Source organism: Osmerus eperlanus, chromosome 3 (assembly GCF_963692335.1).
Source record: "Osmerus eperlanus chromosome 3, fOsmEpe2.1, whole genome shotgun sequence".
Classification (NCBI taxonomy): Eukaryota; Metazoa; Chordata; class Actinopteri; order Osmeriformes; family Osmeridae; genus Osmerus; species Osmerus eperlanus.
The window spans coordinates 12,570,222-12,596,150 of NC_085020.1; the positions used below are offsets into that span (position 1 = coordinate 12,570,222).

The 25,929-nt window shown below is 46.0% G+C and overlaps 1 protein-coding gene across 7 annotated transcripts in view; it reads left to right on the forward strand.

The window, feature by feature from the left end:
* dip2a (disco-interacting protein 2 homolog A) overlaps nt 1-25,929 on the forward strand; it is a 77,565-nt gene that overhangs the window by 47,020 nt on the left and 4,616 nt on the right. For 2 of the 7 annotated variants that reach the window (XM_062457317.1, XM_062457323.1), the window contains exons 6-34: nt 320-451; nt 1,849-1,896; nt 3,667-3,786; nt 4,129-4,326; nt 4,493-4,584; nt 4,748-4,858; nt 6,488-6,611; nt 6,754-6,863; nt 6,994-7,096; nt 7,459-7,523; nt 7,898-7,991; nt 8,550-8,669; nt 8,813-8,927; nt 9,079-9,218; nt 9,958-10,094; nt 10,225-10,305; nt 10,495-10,622; nt 10,811-10,925; nt 11,122-11,323; nt 11,569-11,669; nt 18,438-18,518; nt 18,802-18,925; nt 19,142-19,263; nt 19,482-19,593; nt 19,937-20,046; nt 20,430-20,560; nt 20,813-20,981; nt 21,426-21,596; nt 22,384-22,413. In XM_062457317.1, coding sequence (XP_062313301.1) covers nt 320-451; nt 1,849-1,896; nt 3,667-3,786; nt 4,129-4,326; nt 4,493-4,584; nt 4,748-4,858; nt 6,488-6,611; nt 6,754-6,863; nt 6,994-7,096; nt 7,459-7,523; nt 7,898-7,991; nt 8,550-8,669; nt 8,813-8,927; nt 9,079-9,218; nt 9,958-10,094; nt 10,225-10,305; nt 10,495-10,622; nt 10,811-10,925; nt 11,122-11,323; nt 11,569-11,669; nt 18,438-18,518; nt 18,802-18,925; nt 19,142-19,263; nt 19,482-19,593; nt 19,937-20,046; nt 20,430-20,560; nt 20,813-20,981; nt 21,426-21,596; nt 22,384-22,413 — 3,386 coding nt within the window. Of the gene's footprint in view, nt 1-319; nt 452-1,848; nt 1,897-3,666; nt 3,787-4,128; nt 4,327-4,492; nt 4,585-4,747; nt 4,859-6,487; nt 6,612-6,753; nt 6,864-6,993; nt 7,097-7,458; nt 7,524-7,897; nt 7,992-8,549; nt 8,670-8,812; nt 8,928-9,078; nt 9,219-9,957; nt 10,095-10,224; nt 10,306-10,494; nt 10,627-10,810; nt 10,926-11,121; nt 11,324-11,568; nt 11,670-18,437; nt 18,519-18,801; nt 18,926-19,141; nt 19,264-19,481; nt 19,594-19,936; nt 20,047-20,429; nt 20,561-20,812; nt 20,982-21,425; nt 21,597-22,383; nt 22,414-25,929 lie in introns of those variants that run through there. The other 5 variants (XM_062457319.1, XM_062457321.1, XM_062457320.1 and 2 more) reach the window with 5 other exon arrangements.

The following is a 25,929-nucleotide window of genomic DNA, read 5'->3' on the forward strand; positions in this document are numbered from 1 at the left end:
GGGCACTTTTCATGCCGGAAGGAAATCTGTTTGAAAGGGAGGGTATCCAGACTCATCTGCCAGAGCAGACTAACCATGAGCTTGCAGATTGGTCTGCTTCCCAGGCTAGGAGAAGATAGATTGGAACTGGAAACTGGAAATAAAACCCCCATCTAACAGCACTACTTATACAATTGCAGATACAGACAGAGAGCCCCTCTCTTCAGCTCATTAACAACACACACACTACACTGTTCATGCTAAGTGGGCCCCAGCCCTGACCTTAAGGACATAGCCTTTGACCTTTTGAACTCCTGACACCCCCCTCCCATCATCACAGATAACCACTCGGCCCCCCCGGACGTGACTGGCCTATCAGAGCGCTCGCTGCACGGCGAGTCTCCCCAGGTGGGCTCCGTCAGAGGGGTCCCCCGGGGCTTCAACCACGCCAGCGCCATGGAGACCGCAGATGGTGAGTTCCACACATTTCACCCCACAGCAACCCGTTACCATGGCAACAGCGCACCCTCCCTCCATCTCTACCTCCCTCTCCCCCATCTCCTTCAGATGTCCTGTGTGTGTATGTGTGTGAGAGAGTGTGTTTGTGTGTGTATGTTAACAGTGAATGACCAGTAAAACAAACCATATGCCTCAATATCACAGTTTCTATGCTGTAGGTCATACCTTCATTTGCAAACACACATACACACACACACCCAGTAACACACACACACCACATCTTAACAGAACAGAGAACTTAGGTCATCATACAGTACATTTACATGTCATTTAGCAGGCATTTTTATCCAAAGTGAGGTGCAATCAATAGTGAGAGTGTTGCGGCAAAGTCTGTGTGACCCTCTCCCCTGACCCTGGCATGTCTCTCCCCTGACCCTGGCGTGTCCCTCCTCTGACCCTGACCCCGATGTGTCCCTCCTCTGACCCTGACCCTGGTGTGTCCCTCCTCTGACCCTGACCCTGTCATGTCTCTCCTCTGACCCTGACCCTGGTGTGTCTGACCCTGACCCTGGCGTGTCCCTCCTCTGACCCTGTCATGTCTCTCCTCTGACCCTGACCCTGGCATGTCCCTCCTCTGACCCTGACCCTGACGTGTCTCTCCTCTGACCCTGGCATGTCCCTCCTCTGACCCTGACCCTGATGTGCCCCTCCTCTGACCCTGACCCTGGTGTGTCTCTCCTCTGACCCTGACCCTGGCATGTCCCTCCTCTGACCCTGACCCTGACGTGTCTCTCCTCTGACCCTGACCCTGACATGTCCCTCCTCTGACCCTGACCCTGACGTGTCTCTCCTCTGACCCTAACCCTATCATGTCTCTCCTCTGACCCTGACCCTGACGTGTCTCTCCTCTGACCCTGACCCTGGCATGTCCCTCCTCTGACCCTGACCGTGACGTGTCTCTCCTCTGACCCTGACCCTGGCATGTCCCTCCTCTGACCCTGACCCTGACGTGTCTCTCCTCTGACCCTGACCCTGGCATGTCCCTCCTCTGACCCTGACCCTGTCATGTCTCTCCTCTGACCCTGACCCTGGTGTGTCTCTCCTCTGACCCTGACCCTGACGTGTCTCTCCTCTGACCCTGTCATGTCTCTCCTCTGACCCTGACCCTGGTGTGTCTCTCTTCTGACCCTGACCCTGGCATGTCCCTCCTCTGACCCTGACCCTGACGTGTCTCTCCTCTGACCCTGACCCTGGCATGTCCCTCCTCTGACCCTGACCCTGTCATGTCTCTCCTCTGACCCTGACCCTGGCATGTCCCTCCTCTGACCCTGACCCTGTCATGTCTCTCCTCTGACCCTGACCCTGGTGTGTCTCTCTTCTGACCCTGACCCTGGCGTGTCTCTCCTCCAGCTACAGAGTTTGACTGGAGAGCTGATGGAGCCCTTGGTGTAACACCTGGTATTTATATCCATCCTTAAAGCTCTGCGTGTGTGTGTTAGTGTGTGTGCATATGCCTCTGCTTTCACGCCAACTGACTGTCCATATGTCTGATGCCTGTGTGTATGTGTGGTAATATGAGCAGGCCTGTAGTCCTTGAATGGCACATTTAACAAACTGCGCTGAGTTTATTTCTGTGTATCTGACTGTCTTGTGCAGATTAACCGTTTAAAATGATCCACCGTTGGGATAACAAAGGTTGTGTTTTGGCTCGTTGATGTCTGTGTTTGTCATTACAGAGGTTAAGTCAGTTGTTGGCTAATACTAGTCATTGCTTGCAAGTAATGGGTCTTTTTAAAGGACTTGGTTGTCATTAACAGCAAGATTGTAGGTTCCGGGCCCCCCCTGGTCTCAGATGAGCTCTGTCTGACAGGGCTGGACTGTAATTTTCCCTCCAGGAGTTCCGTTGACACCTGCCATCTCCCGCCACCACCCCAGTCCTGACTCACTACACACCACCCCAGGCTGAATGGGCGGGCTGGGGCATAGGGAAGCTGGAGGGCTGGGGAATGGGGTGGCTAGGATGACGGGACTAGGGCCGAGGGATGCTGGAGGGACGGGGGAGGTGCATGGCTGGGGAGGGAGTGGAGGCTGGGTGGGGTGTGGAGGCTGGCAGACTGCAGCTGTGGCCCCAGTCTCCAGTCTGAGACAGAGTCATTATGTCACAGTAGAACTAGCATCCGGGGAAGAATGTGGTATTCTTCCACAAATAACCTCATCCTGCGAGGGACAGAGGCGGGTCTGGGCTGCTCTCTCTGCACTGTAGGACAAAAGAACAAAAACCTCTCTTATGTGTTGCCTCTGTCTACTTGTTTTCTTGTTTTTTGTTTTGCATTGCTTTTTTTCAACGTGCTAAGTTATAAGTCTATGTTTACTTCTGCCCGCTTGTGTTGATGTGTTTTGAAGTTGTAACTGCCATGTTTTATGTTGACACACAACTACATTCAAGTCACACTCACAAACTTAAACAAATTGGATCTATATTTGCATTTAGATGAGACAGCATTTTGGAACAGGCATTTCTTATATAGGCAACAGAGGCACATCCATCCATCCTCTGATGTAAATGTAGCAAGAATGTAGCTGACTCTCCTTTTAAATGAGCATTTTAAAACGGGTTTCTCAGAAAGGCACCTCATGAATGACTCATGGGGTGACTGAGGACCCTTGTGTTGCTAGGTAGCAGGCCTCTCTCCTCAGACTCTCTGAGTCCTCTAGTCATCAGGTCATTTGTCTCCAGGGAGCATGCTCAGTAGCGGCAGCTCTCTCTGACCTCCAGGTGACTGGAGAGGGCGGGAGTGTCAGCTTGATTGACAGCTGGGTGATGGGTCTGTCTTGTGACCACTGACCTTTTCTCTTTTATCTGTTCCTCCTTTCCTCCCTTCCCTACCCCCTATATATCCCTCCATCCCATCTCTCTGTTCTCTGACCTACCAATCTGTTCTTCATATTACATCATCCTTACCCATTCCTAACTTCATCATCCTATCTTCTATCTTATCTGTCTCTCCTTCTTCTTGTCTGCTTCTCCACTTTTCCATCCCCTTCTCCATTTTCCTGTCTGTGTCTCCTTTTTCTTTTTCACACTGTCTTCCTCTGTGTACCTGTTTTTGTCCTTCATCTCCTTCTCCACCCTCCCTCATATCCCCATCTCTGCTAATGCTCCCGCCTCCCCACCCGGCCACCATTCCTCCATCTCTCCCTTCCCCCCCCTCTCCGGTGTGCATGCAGGTGTCCCTGTCAACAGCAGAGTGTCCTCTAAGATCCAGCAGCTACTGAACACCCTGAAGAGACCCAAGAGGCCCCCGCTGCGGGAGTTCTTTGTGGATGACTGCGAGGAGCTCCTGGACGGTGAGGGTCAACTATCCCTCTTCACATCTCTGTCTCCCTGAGTCCTTCCTACTCCTGTCTCATCAAATATATCTGGGGGGGGGGGGATTCACAGCTAGGGTACTGTGAGGGTTAGGGCTACACAAAGGCATACACAAACACATGCATAACTCACACACTCAACACATACCCACACATGCAAACCAAAGCACTCACACACAAATGCACACAGACAGTACAGAGTTCTGTATGAGTACGCGTCTCCAAACCCCAGATCAATAACGATACTGTCTCTGCACTAACCAACATTTGAGATGTTTAACATTGACCTGACACGTTCCCTCTCCTTTTCCTTACTTGTAGTCCAGCAGCCGGACCCCAACCAGCCGCGGGCAGAGGGGCAACAGATGAGCCCCCTGGGCGGGGACCCCCTGGGGGTGGGGACCAACTGGCCCCCCTCCTTGCCTGCGGCCCTCCATCGCTGGGGCACCACTCAGCCCAAGAGCCCCTGCCTAACGGCTCTGGACAATGCTGGAAAGCCTGTCTACACCCTCACCTACGGTAGGTACCTTCACACCACACTTGGGATTAAGAGAGACAACGTGTGTTACCTACAGAGAGACAGACAGACAGACAGACAGACTAATGTACGGACAGACAGACAGACAGAATGTCAGAGAGAGGTTGTGTTGGTAAAAGTTATGGTTGTGTGCGTGTGTCTCTCCAGGTAAGCTTTGGACACGGAGTGTGAAGCTGGCCTACACCCTCCTGAACAAGCTGAGCACGAGGAACGAACCCCTGCTGATGCCTGGGGACCGGGTATGAGCTGCATACACACTGCTCACACACTCCTCCTACATAAACACTCCTCACATATACATGTGTGTTAGTGTATGTGTGTAATGCAGGTAGTTCTTGAATGGCACATTTACCAAACTGCTCTGGGTTTCTTTTGTGTGTACATGTGTGTGTGTGTGTGTAGGTTGCTCTGGTGTTCCCCAACAATGATCCTGTGATGTTCATGGTAGCGTTCTATGGCTGCCTGCTAGCAGAACTGGTGCCTGTGCCTATCGAGGTGCCTCTCACACGCAAGGTAAACACACACACTCACAAGGTAAACACACACACACACAAGGTAAACACAAGATGAGGCACACACACAAAGTAAACAGACCACTCCTCACCCACACACCATTTAGACAACACCTCATACACAGATGCACACACGCAAAGTAAACAAACAAGTTATTAGTCACACACACACATACACACACATACAGTACACGCACACATGTACACACCCATTCGCAAGGTAAACAGACAGTTCCTCAGTCACACACACACATACTGTTTGACTCATCCACTCTTTGGTTTACTGCTTCACCTGGAACAGAATTTAGCAGAAGATATCTCTTTTCTAGTTAGCATTTTTTATAAAATCGGTTAACGTTTTGATCCGCCTCTTCATCATGCTATGTGAAAGGTTTAAGTTGTGGTATTACATATGATCTTCCATAAATCATTTCAAATTGTGTTAATACCCCTGCTATAGGACTGGGAAAGACTTCAATCCGCTTAAGATAGGAGACAGTAATCAGGGAAAGGTAAAAAATATGGATGACCTATTTCCTTGTCCGTAGTATTGTGACATCCGTGGTACCATGTGTAGCTTACTGTTGCTAATATTCATAAGTCTTCCCTATACTATGGTTTGAAAAGGGAATTGCTCCTGCATGATGAATAAGGGAATGATCTACAAGGGAAGATATTGATTATAAAGAATTAGTAATGTGTAATATTCAATAAGACTATACAGCATTATAGTCTAGTAGTGTGAATGCTTGGACATAACGGGGAAACCCATGGTTTTGGGATTAAAACCCGTCATCACCAGCAGTGGTCATTTGACACATACACACTCACACACAAACACGCATGCGTGTTAAACAGACAACCCCTCTCCTACACACAGACTACAGCTCCCAGTTGTCACAGCAAAGTTTGTCAAATAAAATTGTATAGATCCTAGGGAACCTCTTTGCACTTCCACAGGAGAGTGTGTTCAGTTCATATGCTTATGGAGTTAGCTAAACTGCCTTATTGCACTGAAGTTACCACTCTGAGCTCTGCTATGGAGTCAGGTGGCTAAGTGGTGAGGGAATCGGGCTAGTAATCCGAAGGTTGCCAGTTCGATTCCCGGTCATGCCGACTGACGTTGTGTCCTTGGGCAAGGCACTTTCACCCTACTTGCCTCGGGGGAGAATGTCCCTGTACTTACTGTAAGTCGCTCTGGATAAGAGCGTCTGCTAAATGACTAAATGTAAATGCTATGCCATTCTGAGCTCCACCTGGAAGGTCAACAGCACCCCCTTCTGCAGAAGCTGCCTTACTAATTTTTTCTTTTTTACTGGGAAGCTGGCCACACGTGTGGAGTTTTCACACACACACCTCCCGAGTGTGTTCACACACACTCGGGCACACACAGATAAGAACACACACCCAAAAACATACACACATGCCCATTCAAAAAGAAACACAGGCTCAGAGGTAAAACAAATTCTTCCTTCCTTTCTTTGGTTCATTCTCTCTCACTTTTTCCCTTTTCTCTCTTCCGATCAGCCCATCCAAATTTGTTAAATACATCAAACAGGTTTAATTATGTCTGAGAGCCAGGCTACAGCCTCCTTGATGTCCTTACCAACCTTCTCCTCTCAACCGTCAGGATGCAGGAAGTCAACAGATCGGCTTCCTGTTGGGGAGCTGTGGCGTGACGTTGGCACTGACCACAGACGCCTGTCAGAAAGGACTGCCCAAAGCTCAGACAGGGGAGGTGGCCACCTTCAAAGGTATGACAAGCCCGGCCCTCACTCTCAACCGTCGCATGATTCTATATTATGGTTTTCACTATCATGCTTGTTTGTGTTTCTTTTTACACACGTTGTGTGTGTATGCGTCTGTGTGCATACTTGTGTGTATGTGTGTGAGCAGGCTGGCCACGGCTGCTCTGGTTTGTAACAGACGGTAAACATGTTGTGAAGCCCCCTAAAGACTGGCACCCTCTGATACGAGAAGCTAGCGACGACATTGCTTATATAGAGGTAAGTGGAGCCGCAGCAAGCTCCACATCGTCAACTCTTTAACTCCCCTTTCTTAATGGAAATCTAACAGTTAAATGTGTGTTTTTGTATGTGTCTCTACGTATTTGTGTGTCTGTGTGTGTGTGTCCAGTACAAGACCAGTAAGGAGGGCAGCACCATGGGCATCACTGTGTCTCACTCAGCCATGCTGGCTCACTGCCACGCCCTCACACAGGCCTGTGGCTATACTGAAGGTAAACACAATTTCCCATCAGCCCTCTCCACACAACTACTTTCTACTTTCTCTGACGGGACTAGGGAGTCTATCAGGGAAGTGGAGGAGGAGGAGTAGAGGCAGCCTCTATCCTCTGCTTGGGAGTTGAAGGAGGAGGAGGGGTAAAGACGATTATCTTCTGCTGTCCTAGTTCCACCCTAACTAGGGAGCAGTCTCAGGGCTGGGAGTGTAGTATTGTATTAGAGTAGGAAATGTAGTATTCTAAATGTAGTATTCTAAGTTAGACTGTGTTTGTGAATATTGTGAGGCTGTGTATGTATGATATTGTAAGTGAGGCTATGTATGTATAGTATTTGAATTTAAGCTGTGTTTTTGCTGCAGCTGAAACCATCACCAATGTCCTGGACTTCAAGAGAGACTCAGGGCTGTGGCACGGAGTTCTCACCGTGAGTGGTTGCTTCCTTTGAGAGTACACACACTTACACTAACATCTATCTCCGTCTCTCTCTTGCTCTCTCCCACAAACACCACTCTTCCCTTCTCGCTCTCTCTATTACACACACGCTTATCCACGCACACTCACTCATACCTGTTCTGATACCATGTTACGTAAGTCACTGTGCTACGATGGCGTGTCTCCAGCAACATGTGGCACAGTGAAGCGGTTACTAACCCTGCTACAGCTTCCTTCTCTGTTTGTCCCCCACTCCCTTCCTTCCCCTCCACCCTACCCCTTGGAACTGGTATCCGTGGTGACCATGTGGATGTGTTTATGTGTTTTTCTATGTGTGTTTGTTTTGTGTTGGCTGCATGGCTGCAGAGTGTGATGAACCGGATGCACGTGATCAGCATCCCCTACTCCCTGATGAAAGTCAATCCTCTTTCCTGGATCCAGAAAGTTCACACGTACAAAGGTGAGGGCCCCCTTCCTCCTCTACCCCTCCTCTCAGTCTGGCACCCCCTCCACCTAGCCCTCGCCCCTCCTCTCACCCTCACACCTCCTCCACCTCGCCCTCTCCTTCTGCACCCCCCTCTCACCCTCACACCCCTTCCACCTTCTCCCAACTTCCACCCCTCTCCTGGACGCTCCCTCACTTCCTGTCTGGGAGCTGTGTGACACTGGGGCAGCGCTCCATTTCAGAGATGTCCAATAGATGCATTCAGAGATGGCAATAGCTCAGGTTATGTCTCATCCTTACTGACTCCTGTCAGACCTGTGGTTGGGGATGCAAAGATGACATAGTTGAGTGTAGCACCTTGAGAGAGCTGGAGAGGTTGGTCGACGGTGGACATATGGGTGGTCAAAACTTCTTTGGAAGGAAGCTCGGAAAGTGACTGAGTGTAGCTCGCTCAGACCTGCTGATTGGCTGTTCAGCAGTGTGGGGTCTGTTGTGATTGGCTTCTGAGTGCTGTTTGTGGGTAGCTGTGGTTGGCTGTGTGTGATGTGTAACCATGTGTGTGTGTCTGTGTAGCACGAGTGGCGGTGGTGAAGTCCAGGGACATGCACTGGTCCCTGCTGGCCCAGAGAGACCAGAGAGACGTCAGCCTCAGTTCTCTCAGGATGCTCATTGTGGCGGACGGAGCCAACCCCTGTGAGTCTGACACACCTTCACACACCTGCACACACCTTCACACATCTTCACACACCTACACATACCTTCACACACTGGGCTTGTATGAAAGGGAGGAGTTGATTTATACAGATTTTTGTTTGTGTCTGTGTGTGTGTCATCAGGGTCAATATCCTCCTGCGACGCCTTCCTCAACGTGTTCCAGGCCCGGGGGCTTCGTCCTGAGGTGATCTGCCCGTGCGCCAGCTCTGCTGAGGCTATGACCGTCGCCCTCCGCAGGTGGCTACTACTACACCCAGTATCCCAGCACATCCCACTACAACAATGTGACACCAAAGTCACACCTCACGCACTCAAACACAATCTCAACCCCATCCCCTTCTCCCTCCTCTCCTCCTTCCCTTCTCCTTTTTGTCTCCCCCTCCCCCAGGCCCCCAGAGATGGGTGTGCCCCCCCCAGGGAAGGCAGTTTTGTCCATGGGGGGGCTGAGCCACAGTGTGATCCGGGTGGACACTGAGGAGAAGCTGTCTGTGCTTAGCGTGCAGGATGTGGGCCAGGTCATGCCTGGAGGTACAGCTCATTATACACCCCCACCTACAGTTATACACCCCCAGCTACAGAGTTATACACCCAGCTATAGTGATACACCCCAGCTACAGTTATATACCTCCAGCTACAGTTATATACCGCAGCTACAGTTTTACACCCCTAGCTACAGAGTTATACAAACAGCTACTATTATACACTCCCAGCTATAGTTATACACCCCATCTAAAGAGTTATACACCCAGCTACAGTTATACACCCAGCTACAGTTACACACCCCAGCTACAGTTATACACCCTCAGCTACAGTTATACACCCCAGCTACAGTTATACACCCTCAGCTACAGTTATACACCCCATCTAAAGAGTTATACACCCAGCTACAGTTACACACCCCAGCTACAGTTATACACCCTCAGCTACAGTTATACACCCCAGCTACAGAGTTATACACCTAGCTACAGGTATACACCCCAGCTACAGTTACACACCCCAGCTACAGTTATACACCCCCAACCACAGTTATAAACCCCAGCTACAGTTATACACTCAAAGCTACAGTTATACACCCCAGCTACAGTTACACCCCAGCTACAGAGTTATATACTACCGACTACAGTGTTTTACCATCATAGCTTCACACACCTTTACACACCTTCACACACCTTTACACCCCTTCACACACCTGCATGCTGCCGTCATATCTTACTGACACCCCCATCTGTCTAATCCTGCATATGATGTCATCACTGTGCGCCCACAGCCCTGGTGTGTGTGGTGCGTGTGGAGGGCACACCGTACCTCTGCCAGACGGACGAGGTGGGGGAGATCTGTGTGAGCTCAGCCAGCACTGGTGTGGCCTACTACGGCCTGCCTGGCATGACCAAGAACATCTTTGAGGTGGGCATTATCATGCTCACGACAGGCTGAGCATCTGAATGTGTGTATGTGTGAGTGTGTGTATGCATGTGTATGAGCGTGTGTGTGTGTTGATACAGTATATATAGTCTGTGTTCTCTGGTGTTTTCAGACCATCCCAGTGACTCTATCAGGAGCTCCTATCAGTGATCGTCCATTCACCAGGACTTCTCTTCTGGGCTTCATAGGACCGGTGAGCTCCTCACTGGTCTGTCTGTCAGTAGCACACTGTCTGCTCTCATCTAGGCTCTGCTTTTATAGTGGGGCTCTCCAGCTGTATGTGCTTGTGTGTGTATGTGTGTTAATGGTGTGTTCCTGTGTGTGTATTTATACGTGTGTTCCTCTGTGTGTGTGTTTGTGTGTGAGTGCGTTTCATCTCCAGGATGACCTGGTGTTTGTCGTGGGTAAAATGGATGGCTTGATGGTGGTCAGTGGGCGGAGACACAACGCTGATGACGTGGTTGCCACGGCGCTGGCGGTGGAGCCCATGAAGTTTGTCTACAGGGGGAGGTGAGGGGGCTCTCGGCCTGGGCTGTCTACCGGCCTGAGATGTAGGAGAACATATACAGTACATAGACTTGGTGCAGGGACAGAAATAGCCAGCCAGCAAGCACCATAGCCAACCAGCTAACCAGATTCACAAACAACCAGCCGGTCAGCCATTGTTGTTGTTATACCAGTGTTTTGTTGTGTTCCAGGATAGCGGTGTTCTCTGTGTCTGTGCTCCATGATGAGAGGATTGTGGTGGTGGCAGAGCAGAGGCCTGATGCCTCTGAGGAAGACAGCTTCCAGTGGATGAGCCGTGTTCTCCAGGTACACCCAAACCACACACACACACAAACAAACAAACAGATACACACACCGTACACAGCACACAGAAACACACATACAAACAGCACACAGAAACACTCACACAAAGAAACACTTACGCAAAAACAATACACACACACACTCAGACATGCACACACACACGCTCTCACAGCTGAGCCCTCTCCTATGTGTTTCCCAGGCCATAGACAGCATCCACCAGGTGGGTCTGTACTGCCTGGCCCTAGTGCCTGCCAACACGCTCCCCAAAGCCCCACTGGGGGGCATCCACATCTCGGAGACCAAGCAACGCTTCCTGGATGGGGCGCTGCACCCCTGCAATGTCCTCATGTGCCCCCACACCTGTGTCACCAACCTGCCCAAGCCCCGGCAGAAACAGCCAGGTAGGAACCAGGGGCACAATACTGGGAATACCTTGTAATAATGATTGTGATGATGATGATAAGCATGGTGAAGATGATGATAAACTTGGTGATGAGGATGATAAACATGAGGATGTTGATGATGATAACCATGGTGATGAGGATGATGATGATAAACATGATGATGATGATAACCATGGTAATGAAAATGATGATGATAAACATGATGATGATGATAAACATGGTGATGTCTCTGGCATGGGCAGAGGTGGGTCCTGCTTCTATGATAGTGGGCAACCTGGTGGCAGGCAAGAGGATCGCCCAGGCCTGTGGCAGAGACGTGTCCCAACTGGAGGACAATGACCAGGTATGTAAGGTAGCTAGCACTTCTCCATCTCACCCTCCATCTCATTTGTGTGTCTATGTTTATGTGTGTGTCTGTGTGAGGGTGTGTCTCTGTGTATATGTATGTCTCTGTGTGAGTTTGTATGTTTGTGTCTCTGGGCCCTATTTTAACGATCTGAAACGCAAGTATCAAAACGCAAAGCGCAAGTAACTTTGTGGGCGGAACTCCGGCGCTTTTGCTCTTATACCGGCGGGATAAATGACTTTGCACTGGGAACAAAACAAAAATGGGTTGGTCTGAAGTAGCTACATTACTAATGGGTGTGGTTTGGGCGTAACGTGCAATAAACCAATCAGAGCATCATTTCACATTCCCTTTAAGAGCAGGCGCGCTTGTTCCATGGCGGATTGCTATTATAATGTCGAATTTGCCAGGCGCAAGCCAGGAGCGGTTCACAGCCAAGGACACCGACGTTCTCGTCAGGGCCGTAAAAGATAGAGAAGTGACATTGTATGGGAAAGGCAGAGCAGTTTTCTCATTGCACTAAGTTGCCCACTCATGCTGCTCATTCAAATTCTTACTCTTATTTTTATATTTTATTTTTTAAATTGTTATATTTTAAATTGTTTAATTCTTAGAATTAGTTTAACCATTGTACTTTTTTACTTAATTTAAGACCCTTATATGTTTATTGTTTGCACCTTCCTGCCACAGTAAATTCTGTGTTTGTTTAACATACATGGCGAATAAACCGAATTCTGATTCTGATTGGGATGGGAGAAGAATTAGCTTCGGTTAAACAGGCGTGGGAGGAAATTGCCACAATTGTTACAAATCAAGTTCACATACATAAAGATTTCTAATTAAAAACTTTTTAATCATTGACATGAAAGAAATGTAACACAGCCATACAATAAATCAAAACAATGTAACGTAGCTTCGCAGGAAGAAGACCCTGGCCTCGCCAGCAGTGCGCACGGGCCAAGCATGCGCCCTTAAAATAGCATGTAGGGCTGTCCCCGACCAAGATTTTCTTTGGTCGACCATGACTCGCCTAAAACGTCTGAAAATCGACTAATCGAAATTTGAAACGCTTTTTTTCACAAAAATAAAACGTACAAACATTTTCCCGATCTGCAATGGCTGCTGGACATTGCAGATGCAGCCGCTAATAGCCTACTAATAATAAGACTCGTATCACCAGTCATGTTGTAACCGAATGCCGATGGTATTTAGTATCTCTTACAATGTACTACAAATTAAAAATATTGTTTGTTTAACATGCAAATCATCCGAGCGCGCTTATCTATGGCGTGAAATTAGTGCCAGGAGAGCGAGCTCTGTAAAAACGATTTGTAACTTGCAAAAAAGATTTGTGTCTCTGTAGAAAATGATTCGTGTACTTGCAAAAAAAAAATTGTGTCTCCGTAGAAGAAGGCAAGATTTGTGTACTTGCATAAAAGATTTGTAACTTGCAAAAAAGATTTGTGTACTTGTAAAAAAAGGTTTTGTGTCTCCGTAGAAGAAAAAGATTTGTGTACTTGTAAAAAAAAGTTTTGTGTCTCCGTAGAAGAAAAAGATTTGTGTACTTGTAAAAAAAAGTTTTGTGTCTCCGTAGAAGAAAAAGATTTGTGTACTTGTAAAAAAAAGTTTTGTGTCTCCGTAGAAGATGGCGGGAACAATGCTCCCAAAACCATCTAAGCCAATCAAATATAGCCATTTCTGTGTCTAGTATCATTGGACATTTTCGTCTGTCTATCACACAAAGAACGTCAGCGAATAAGAACAAAACTAGAGTGCTGATGATTTCAATGACGAGTCATTTGGTAAGTAGTTCAAAATATCCATGGGCATGTACCTTTAATGTAACATTTAAAGATTATTCGGTTAGCACACTCTTAACAGTATAAATTAATGGATAAGAGTCGTAGTAAGTTGAATAGTTTTTTAATGTAAATATGTATACGGATATCTAATTAGACGACCAGTCATTAAACCTAGCATTAGTTGGACAATGTGCAGCTAAATTGCAGCCGGTAAGCATCATACTAAGCGTTCACAACTTTACATGTTTTTTAACCCTTGTGTTCTCTTCGGGTCATTCTGACCCATCAGTCATTGTTACCCACCGTCGTATTGTGACAACTTTACCGCATACAAAAACAAAGTGAAGCATTTTCTTTTAACCGTCGGGCTGTCTCAGACCCTCCACATTGCGAAGGTTAAAAGAAAATGATTTTTATTTGTTTTTGTATTGGGTAAAATTGGGTAAACACAACGATAGTTCGTTATGAACCTTTGGGTCATGTGACCCGAAGGCAGCACAAGGGTTAATGTTGGTGTATTCGCCATGCTAAACTAAACATGAGCTGGACACACTGGATAGATCTCAAATGTTGGCTGGGAAAGTTAAGCGCATAAATTAAAAAGATATGGATCTTTCACTCTAGAGTGTATTATTTACTGCCAGCTTTCATTTCGAATGAAAACCACTAACTATATTGAGTGATTTCGCGGCAGTTCCCTGCCATTTAGCTGCACATTGCCCAACTAAGGCTAGGTTTAATGACGTCTAATTAAATATCCGAATACATATATACATTAAAAAACTATTCAACTTACTACGACTCTTATCCATTAATTTATACTGTTAAGAGTGTGCTAACCGAATAATCTTTAAATGTTGCATTAAAGATACATGCCCATGGATGCATGCCCGGGAGTCAGGTGGCTGAGTGGTGAGGGAATCGGGCTAGTAATCCGAAGGTTGCCAGTTCGATTCCCGGTCATGCCAACTGACGTTGTGTCCTTGGGCAAGGCACTTCACCCTACTTGCTTCGGGGGAATGTCCCTGTACTTACTGTAAGTCGCTCTGGATAAGAGCGTCTGCTAAATGACTAAATGTAAATGGATATTTTGAACTACTTACCAAATGACTCGCCATTGAAATCATCAGCATTCTAGTTTTGTTCTTATTCGCTGACGTTCTTTGTGTGATAGACAGACGAAAATGTCCAATGATACTAGACACAGAAATGGCTATATTTGATTGGCTTAGATGGTTTTGGGAGCATTGTTCCCTCCTTCTTCTACGGAGACACAAAACTTTTTTTTACAAGTACACAAATCTTTTTCTTCTACGGAGACACAAAACTTTTTTTTACAAGTACACAAATCTTTTTCTTCTACAGAGACACAAAACTTTTTTTTACAAGTACACAAATCTTTTTCTTCTACGGAGACACAAAACCTTTTTTTACAAGTACACAAATCTTTTTTGCAAGTTACAAATCTTTTATGCAAGTACACAAATCTTGCCTTCTTCTACGGAGACACAAAACTTTTTTTTTGCAAGTACACAAATCATTTTCTACAGAGACACAAATCTTTTTTGCAAGTTACAAATCGTTTTTACAGAGTTCGCTCTCCTGGCACTAATTTCACGCCATACTTATCACTGCCTGAACTTGCAGCATGCAAACTTACGTAGACGCTGAGTGGGGAACGGTGCAACAGAGAAAGATTTTGTTGTCTTGGCCGGAGATAAGATAATGTCATTCGATTTGGATGTGATTCTTATAATAGGCATATTCATTTTTCAACCCAGCGCGTTAGCATGAGCGAAGTAGGGCTAGGCCAACTTACGTTTTTCAGGTGGTAGGCTACATCATATTCGACGTCGAACTATGAAAAATAAACCGTTGTTGTCAGAGTTTGCATTCAACGTTTTTCGAGTCACCCGGTACTTTGTAAATGTAAATGTACTTTAATGAAATGCTGCCATACCACAGATTTCTTTGCCATTTTGACTAATAACACCGACAAAGTAGGCTATGGCAGAGTTTGTAGTTCGGCGGCCAATTGTGCTCGTGCCGTGTGCAGTGGCGGTTCTACATTGAATTACACCCAGGGCGAGACGCCCTTCGCGCGCGCCCCCCCCCCCCCCCCCCCCCATTGAAATCAAAAGGATGTTATGGTAAGACCAATTATGTTCTATACAGCTAAAACAGCCTGGGGTCAAATTGACACCAAACATAATAGGAGGGTTACATAAACATGCCCTTACACATTTACATTTACATTTATTCATTTAGCAGACGCTTTTATCCAAAGCGACTTCCAAGAGAGAGCTTTACAAAGTGCATAGGTCACTGATCATAACAACGAGATAGCCACAAAACATTGCGAGTAGCCAAAACATGAAGCACACATTGTGAACAACCAAAATAAGTGCCAAAGGGAAGAACCATAAGAGCATGTAGTTAAACAAGTTACAATTAAACAACATGAACTGCTATAAGTGCAAGTGTACCTGTGGAAAAAAGCAAGCAACAATAATAAAACAATATATCACAGCGAGTACAAAAATTTAAGTCAGTTACCACTAACCACAAGAGCAACAAGTCTCTAAGCAAGAGTCATTGTGATCCTTGAGGAAACTAACATCGGGTCAAGCGAACCATTCCTAAGTACCGTTGTACTCCCGGAACAAGTGCGTCTTGAGCCTTTTCTTGAAGGTGGAGAGACAGTCAGTGTCTCTGATGGAAGTGGGGAGTTGATTCCACCACTGGGGGGCCAGACAGGAGAAGAGCTTGTGTTGGGACCGGGCGGTCTTGAGCGGTGGGACCACCAGGCGGTTGTCTGAAGAAGACCGTAGGTGACGGGTGGGGGTGTAGGGCTGCAGGAGAGACTTGATGTAGACGGGTGCAGTCCCGTTCACTGCTCGGAAGGTCAATACCAGGGTCTTGAATCTGATACGGGCCATGATAGGTAGCCAGTGGAGAGAGATGAGGAGCGGGGTAACATGGGAGCGTCTGGGTAGATTGTAGACCAGGCGGGCCGCTGCGTTCTGAATCCTCTGAAGAGGGCGGGTTGCACATGCTGGGAGACCAGCGAGCAGCGAGTTGCAATAGTCCAACTTGGAGAGGACAAGTGCTTGGACTAGCAGCTGGGTGGAGTGCTCAGACAGGTATCTCCTGATCTTCCGGATGTTGTAGAGGGTGAATCTACACGACCGGGAGACCGCAGCAATGTGGGCCGTGAGGGAGAGCTCGTCGTCCATGGTAACCCCAAGGTTCCTGGCAGAGGATGAAGGGGTCACCGTCGCAGATCCCAGGGTGATTGAGACACTAAATGTCTGTTATTACATGCTATATTAATATAACTTTTAGCTAGGAACACTTTTAGTTATGACGTTAAACTATACTTTGTCACGAAATATAGTTGTAGCAAATGTTCGTCTTTGAAATTTGAAAATTCCGTTGGCTAATTACAGGGCCTAACCTAAATAATGAAAATAAATAATAACTGAACTTGTAACAGTTTTGTTGCAAAGCACACTATTATGGTGAAATGTTATCACGTGTTTGTTGAGTTAAAACCGAAATATTGTTGTTGCATAGCAAGCATCATAGCAAAAAGGCTAACAAACGTAAGAGTTAGCCTATACCCACCAATTAACATTAGCCCTTCATTCATGACATGGATACCGTAATAATCATACAGAGACATATTTGCATACCTTTATCTTCTTCTCGTTTCTCCTCTTCTTCTTTTCTTTTTTTTCGAAATTGGGCACCTGATGGCTTACTTGACCCTTTCCTGTCCATCTTCTTTGGCACTCAACAGTCAACAGATTTCCCATCCCCCCAACACTGTCACTCACGACCAGAAGTCAAGACTAAACCAATTCACCTTGGTGACCACAATCGTTTTGTGTTACATATTTTTATTAGCCATTTCACACAATTAAAAAAAACTAAAATGTGCAGGAACTTTAGGCCTATATTTATAATATTATGAATGAAATGTGCGTTATTTGGAAGAAAGTCGAGGCAACTGACTTTAGCCCACTAATTTAGAGTATTGCACTATACAGTGGACCCCTCCCCCCCTTGTCCGTTCCATTTGGGAGACCCAGTCAGGTGAGCTGTCTGTCCCCCTCCCCTTTTTTCACACAGCTTCTGTGCATGGCACCTTCTCAGCAAGCAGGGGTGCCTGCAGCTGCCTGAAGGGGGCGCCAATTTGCCAATTCCCCACACAGTGAAATGATAGAAAAGAGAAAACCGCTTCGCAGCGCAGAGATTTTTATTTATTTATTTTATGCTCGTGCGCCCCCCACGTGACATGAAAAAATGCCGCCCCGGGCAGCTGCCCGGTCCGCCCGTGTCTAAAACCGCCCCTGGCCGTGTGCAAAATACCAAACCAAAACAAAGCGCAGATTAACGAAAGGGAAAACAGTAACACCTTTTCTTTTAAATTATATATTTTTAGAGTTGCTTTATTTGTCTTAAATAATATAATCTACAAATTCTGTAGAACATTTAGTTAATTCAGCAATGATGACACAAGCGGGAATCAGATCTCACACTGCCATACTGCAGCTCGTCTAAAAAAATCTTAGTCGACCAAGAGCATCGACCAGAAAATCGACTAGTCGACTGAGTGGGGACAGCCCTAATAGCATCTGAATAATGCGCCATTGACTTTAGACTACGTTTTTCCTGGTCTGTCACGCCTCCTTTTTTCGCTGAACCGCCCCCGGGAGTGCAAGGTCATTCCCTAATTTACCGACGTGCGTCTGTGGAGGGAAAAGTCCGCTTTGCGTCGAGTGCAAACTAGGAATGATACTTGCGTCGTTGACAAAGTCAATTGCGCTGGGTGCAAGATAGGGCCCTCTGTGTGTATGTGTGTGTATGTGTCTCTGTGTGTATGTGTGTATCTGTGTGTGTGTGTATTTGTGTGTGCGTGTGAGTGAGTGATCCCCGTCTCTCTGCTCCTCTCCCACAGTTCCTGTACATGCAGGATGTGTTACAATGGAGGGCCCAGGCCACGCCAGACCACCCTCTCTTCCTGGTGCTCAATGCCAAGGTACCAACCCTCTCTGCTCTGGGTTCCCTGCTCTATCTCTCTCTCTGTCTCTCTGGTCTCTCTCTATCTGTCCTGGCACCCAACCTACAAGCTTTCTAGCATGCCATCCGTCCTCAGGGCCTTTGAAAAAATAGTTTGCCATTATTTTGTCTAAGATAGCTTCATAGTCTGTTGGAGTTTGTTAGACGCATTTGTTGTGTTATTCCTCCAGTGTGTCCTTCTGTGTCATTAGATTGTGGAAGGTGTGTTTGCTAACTGTTGCTGTTGTTGTTGTTGACACCAGGGCGCGGTGGCAAGCACAGCTTCCTGTCTGCAGCTGCACAAGCGGGCAGAGCGCGTTGCCGTGGCGCTGATGGAGAAAGGCCGTCTCAACACGGGAGACCACGTGGCGCTGGTCTACCCTCCTGGTGAGGGAGATGACAAACAGGCCAACAGACAGACAAACAGGAAAGAGACAGACAGACAAACACACATACAGACAAGACAGACACACACAGGCAGACAGACAAATGGACACAGACAGACACATACAGACAGACAGCCACCCAGAAACACAACCCACCAGACACACACACAGCCAGCCATGCTTTTTAAGCTGTATGTTCTGTTCTCTGTCTGGCCAGGCATCGACTTGATCGCCACCTTCTATGGGTGTCTATATGCTGGCTGTGTGCCAGTCACTGTCCGACCCCCTCACCCCCAGAACCTGGCAACCACCCTGCCCACTGTCAAGATGATCGTTGAGGTAGGGTCACAGATAGATACCTACCAGGTATCAGTTGTGCCAGTTACACATAGAGACCTACTGTCACCAGCCAGTCACACTCAGCCATCCCTCACAGCCATTTCAGTCAGTAAACAGCGTATTATGTTTGTTTTTGTGTGTATATGTATGTGTGTTAATGTGTGCTTGTGCACGTGTGTGTATGTGTGTTACTGTGTGTGTGTGTGTGTGTGTGACAGGTCAGTAAGTCTGTGTGCATCCTGACCACTCAAGCAATAATGAAGCTCCTGAGATCCAAAGAGGCAGCAGCTGCTGTGGATGTAAAGAGTTGGCCCATGGTGCTGGACACAGGTACACACACACACACACACACACATGGTGCTGGACACAGGTACACACACACACACCAGGTACACACACACACATATGGTGCTGGACACAGGTACACACACACGCGGTGCTGGACACAGGTACACACACACATGGTGCTGGACACAGGTACACACACACACACATGGTGCTGGACACAGGTACACACACATACATGGTGCTGGACACAGGTACACACACACATGGTGCTGGACACAAGTATACACACACACATGTATAAACACAAACACACACATACACAGCAGAAAAGACCCAACATAAAAACATTACAATGGACACACACACATACCCTCCTCGTCCTCAGACGACCTCCCTAGGAAGAAGAGCCCCCAGATCTACAAGCCACCCACCCCTGAGATGTTGGCCTACCTTGACTTCAGCGTGTCCACTACAGGCATCCTGGCAGGGGTCAAGGTGAGCCATGCTGGACCTGGGAGCCTAGCCTCACTCCCATCCAGATAGAGACTAGGAGCTGATGGCAGCTGTAACGTAGTCCTCTCTTCAGGCAGGTGTTGTGAGAAAGTGCAGACATCTGCCGTTTGAAGAGAGACGGTGTCGCGAGTCAGCAGGTGTAATCACAGTCATCATCTCCTAAAAACTGTCTCTCAAAACATGAATAATAAGATTATTTTCAGTACTTGCTTTGTCTATGGTTCAGTTACCTTTTTGTGATTTGTTAATGGATTTTTAACCCCCCCCCCACACACACACACACACACACCTACACGCACACCTCTCCTCCACAAACACACTCACACTCTTCTGCACCACACACTCACACCCCTCTTCGTCCCCAGATGTCCCATGCTGCTACCAGTGCCTTGTGTCGCTCCATCAAGCTGCAATGTGAGCTCTACCCTTCACGGCAGATCGCCATCTGCCTGGACCCCTATTGTGGCCTGGGCTTCGCTCTCTGGTGCCTGTGCAGGTAAACACAGCACCCCTCTCAACCTTAAAATGGACCTGCAAGCTTGTCTACACACACAGAAAACTTCTAAACCTTAAACTGGACGTACAAGCTGTTCTACAATATGATTTTGTTTTTACTTGACCTGCAAATAACTTAAGCCTGTAAACTAAGGTGATACTGAAGATCAAGCAACTGAAGTGTCTGCCTACGTGCCTGTCTACCTGTCTGTATGTCTGTCTGCCTGTCTACCTGTCGTCTGCCTGTCTGTAGCGTGTACTCGGGCCACCAGTCCATCCTGGTTCCTCCTCTGGAGCTGGAGAGCAGCGTGTCTCTGTGGCTGTCTGCCGTCAGCCAGTACAAGGTCCGCGTCACCTTCTGTTCCTACTCTGTCATGGAGATGTGCACCAAGGGGCTGGGCTCTCAGACAGAGGCTCTACGGGTCAGTCTCCCTACATCTCTACTGGTTTCTACTGTATCTCTACTGATCTAAATTAATCTCAATGTATCTCTATTGAGCTACTTATCTGTTGATTTTAACTGATCTCTATTGATCTCAACTAATCTCAATGATCTCTACTAGTATCTATTTATCTGTTTTCTTGTCTATGCTGGTTAGTTCCCCTACATCTATCTCTACTTATCTGTACTTATTTCTCAATCTTTATGATCTCTATTTATCTTTCTCCTGGTTTCTCTACAACTCTCTTATCTCTACATCTCTCTTTTTCACATGTCTCCATCACAACCAGTATTGTAGTATGGTTCAAAACATCCATGAATATGTACAATATTATATAAGTAATTGATGATTCATTGAACTAAATGATGTAGAAATACAACACATATTGCGACAGTGTCTAACTCCACTCCTCTATCTGCGCAGCTGCGTAACGTGAACTTGTCATGTGTGCGCACCTGCATGGTGGTGGCAGAGGAGCGGCCGCGCATCACCCTCACCCAGTCCTTCTCCAAGATCTTCAAAGACCTGGGCCTGTCGCCACGCGCCGTCAGCTCCACCTTCGGCTGCAGGGTCAACGTGGCTGTATGTCTGCAGGTGAGAGGGGGAGAGGGATAGGGGAGGGAGGAAATTGAGGAATTGGGTGAGGGATGTAAGGATGGAGGGAGGGAGTGATGGGAGTGATAGAAGGAAGGATGAGAGTAATACAAGGAAGGATAAGAGGGAGGGAGAAATCACGTTTAAGTTTGTCTGCAGGTCAGGCAGATGAAGGGATGAGATAGGAGAGATAGAAGGAAGGAGGGGAGGAAGGGATAGAGGGGTGAGAGAGAGGAAAGAAGGGTCCAGGGCTCAAAATTGCTACCATTTTGATTGCATATGCTCCCGAAATTGTATCTGTGCAACCTCAAAATATATTTGAGAACATGTGCAAGTGCTACTAATCATTATGGTGTGACCTATTTCAATATATTTTTAAATGCTCGCTAATTAGCCTCCTGCTGTGAGCTGATACAGTGACCAGTCCACCATTCTATCCACTGTTACATAACCAATTAAACCTTTTCTTTACGTTCTTAACTTTAATGCACATTTTAGATTTTTTAATTTATAAAATTAACATTTTAGTTGTGGTGCTCCCTTATTTTCGGTGGGTGCTCCAAATGTTTTGCTGGTGCTCCTAATTTTTTTAAGTTGGGAGCACCATTGCTACGAAGTAAAAAAGTTCATTTCGAGCCCTGAGGGTCTTCTGTAATGTCTTCCTTCTGTTTCACTGTTTATTAATTCTGTCTGACCTGTGTGGTGCTATGGCTGTGTGTCCAAACACATGTTGTGTATGTGTGTGTGTGTGTGTGTTTCTGTCCTCTGGCCCGCCCCCTGTTGTCAGCCCAACAGGCTAGGGAAGCTGGCTGAGCAGGTATGATGGACAGAGGGCTTGACCAACTAGGGCTGAGGGGTGGGACTTGGAAATGAGTAGGGCTGTTCTGATTGGGCTGCTGCTGTTGCCTGGTTTATTTCAGTTTTCATATTGATTTCATGCATGGCGCTGAATGGCCTTCAGCTCATACTTCCTGTCAGCTCCATCTATGGATTAGATTAATATTTATTGGACTGGGCCAGGGAGAACACTACCTTTACATGTTCATATTGCTTTATCATCCTGGGCCTATGATCCAGTAAGATTCCAGTGTGTTGCAGAGCCAGACATTGGTGCTGGCGTGTCCGTTGGTCTATTCGTGATCAAAGACAAAGTCATGGTTAACTTAAGGCACACCTGTGTAGGCTAGAAACCTGTTTATCATCTTCCGGTATCCCTATCGGGTCAGGTCAACAGGTCATCAACATCAACAGGTTTCAACACATTTTTTGTAACATAGTTGGCCTATGTTAGGAATTAGTTGTTTTACATTTACATTTAGTCATTTAGCAGACGCTCTTATCCAGAGCGACTTACATTAAGTACAGGCACATTCCCCCCGAGGCAAGTAGGGTGAAGTGCCTTGCCCAAGGACACAACGTCATTTGGCATGGCCGGGAATCGAACTGGCAACCTTCAGATTACTAGCCCAATTCCCTAACCGCTCAGCCACCTGACCCCCTTTACTGATGGCATGCTCCATTAGTACTGCTACAGTTACACAGCAGTTAAGGCAGGGCAGGCTACTGAAAGCTTCCTTTTGCTGTTTTATCGTCTGCTCAAAACTGGAGTCCACGCTGTCCCCCCCTTACAGCGGGCTTGGCTGCTCCAAGCTCTCCCTGGGCCCCTTCCCCAAGGGCCAGACAGTGCCCCATGTCCACCACTAGAGGGCGCTCTGACTCATTTACACTCAATCCTGCTGACAATGGACACACAGGAAACAGTTCTCACACACTCCCAGTAAACACAGACCTGTAGCGTCTTTGTTTTTTTAACCCTCGTTTTCTCATCCCCATCCCCTGACAGAGACACACACAAATACAGTAGTTTAGCTTCTCACTTCTACCCCAATCCCCCTCCCACACATACACTGTAGACCACAACTCTACTCAACAGCAGGTATTCTATGGAGCTAAATCAGGGCCAAATGTTTTGTTAATTCGAAAAAAAAATCTTTAGTTGAAAAACTAAAGCTTGACATTGAAAATGTAAGTTTTGGTCAAAAACTTGAAAAATAAAACCATGAATTCAAAGAAATTTCGATTAAAGTCTGGAATTATTTTGAATAAATTATTAATTTTCATTTTTCACTTTTAGATTTTCACATAGTTTCACATGTAATGTTTCCAGATTCAAGACATTTTTTTTTACGGCTTCAATTTTTTTTTTGAGTTTCAGTTTTTTATTTTTAGTTTCAGTTTATTTTATTTTTTTCAGACTTTTGGCCCCGATTTTGCGTAGGGAGCGTGGCTTCAACTCAGAGGCGGGAGTTATGAGTGACAGCCTAACAAAGAGGCAGAAGACTCGGCAGTTGGCAGGCGTCCACTCCGCCAAGGCAACACGCTGGCGCCAGCGCACAGGTAAGACATGTGAAAGATATTAGCCTTTTTGAATAGATACTTATCCCCGCAGTGGAATTTTTTTGTCATTGACACATACCCTCAAATATCTTTCACATGTCTTACCTGTGCGCTGGCGCCAGCGTGTTGCCTTGGCGGAGCGGACGCCATGCCAACTGCCGAGTCTTCTGCCTCTTTAGGCTGTCACTCATAACTCCCGCCTCTGAGTTGAAGCCACGCCCCCTATGCAAAATCTGGGCCAAAAGTCTGAAACTGAAAAACAGATCTGAAACTGAAAAAAAAACCTGAAACAAAAAAACAAAAAAAGTGAAACTCAAAAAAAGAAATTGAAGCCGTAAAAAAAATGTTGAATCTGAAAACATTAAATGTGAAACTATGTGAAAATCTAAAAGTGAAAAATGAAAATTAATAATTTATTCAAAATAATTCCAGACTTCAATCGAAATTTTATTCAACTTGAAAAAAAAATTGGTAAACTTATTTTTTCTTTGAATACATGGTTTTATTTTTCAAGTTTTTGACCAAAACTTACATTTTCAATGTCAAGCTTTAGTTTTTCAACTAAAGATTTTCTTTTCGAATTAACAAAACATTTGACCCTGATTTAGCTCCATAGTATTCTCATTGCCATTGGTAGGATCAAGTTAGGTGGATCTGAGTATAGTCCAGTCATGTTAAGACAAAATGGGGGTCAACCTAGGACAAATTGCAACAGAAGCAAACTCAACTGATTTTGTATCCTCAATATGTCCCGAGTAAGGAAAAAAAAACCCTGAAGAATCCCATTAGGGGAAAGTTTAGAAAAAGACCCAAATATAGCCTATTCATACGCCTATTCATTCTTTTTCTCACGTGAATAGGGTAAAGAAAATTACCTTTAGATATCACCATGAAAATTACTGAGTTGATTACTTACATCAAGACAAACTAAAAATGTATTGCAAGTTTTTTGAAATTTTTTGTTAACATGGGCAAACGGTGCATAATCAAATTAGGTAGGAGCTAATTTGCATAAATACCACAACATATCTAAACATTGGATATAGCCAGGTGAAAATGTCTTGTTGACATATAACAGTAAAAGACTTAATGCTAATGTCTGAATTGAACCCATTTAGATTATCCATGACAATTAATACATAGAGGCAGGAAGAAGTACTTTAAACCAGCCTTTATTAATTATTATTGCAGAGATGGGGTTTGGGGCTGGGTCGTTTCACCAATAATAGTCGTACCACAGCTCAACACACATCCAGATGTTCCCAATAAATTGTATTGATCACCAGGTATGTTTTATTAATGTAGGTTGAATAATCCATGTAGGAGAAACAAAAGGAAATCTTTCTTACCTGAGTGACAGATTAGTGACAGTTGATTGACAGTTGAGTGGACCTTGAATGAATGACTGAATCTCTGCCTCTTATGGTGACATTTGCTTGCATCTAGTCTTTTACTGTAAGATGTCAGCAAGAATCAACTAGACATTTTCACCTGGCTATATCCAATGTTTAGATATGTTGTGGTATTTAGGCAAATTAGCGCATACCTAAATAGATTATGTACCGTTTGCCCATGTTAACAAACAATTTAAAAAAAACTTGTAATACATTTTTTGTTTGTCTTGATGTAAATAATCAACTCAGTAATTTTCATTGTGATATCTAAATGTTCAAAATGTTACCCTATTCACGTGTGAAAAATAGGCCATATTTGGCCTAATGGGATTCTTCTGGGATTTTTTTTTCTTACTCAGGACATATTGAGGATACAAAATCAGTTGAGTTTGCTTCTGTTGCAATTTGTCCTACCTTTTTTCATAAAATGACTGGACTTGTACCCAAACACAGCTGTCTGTCCTTGGTGCAGACTGATACAGCTGATACACCCTATCCCAAGCATGCATAGTAATAATACTGATAAAGACAATATTTGTTAT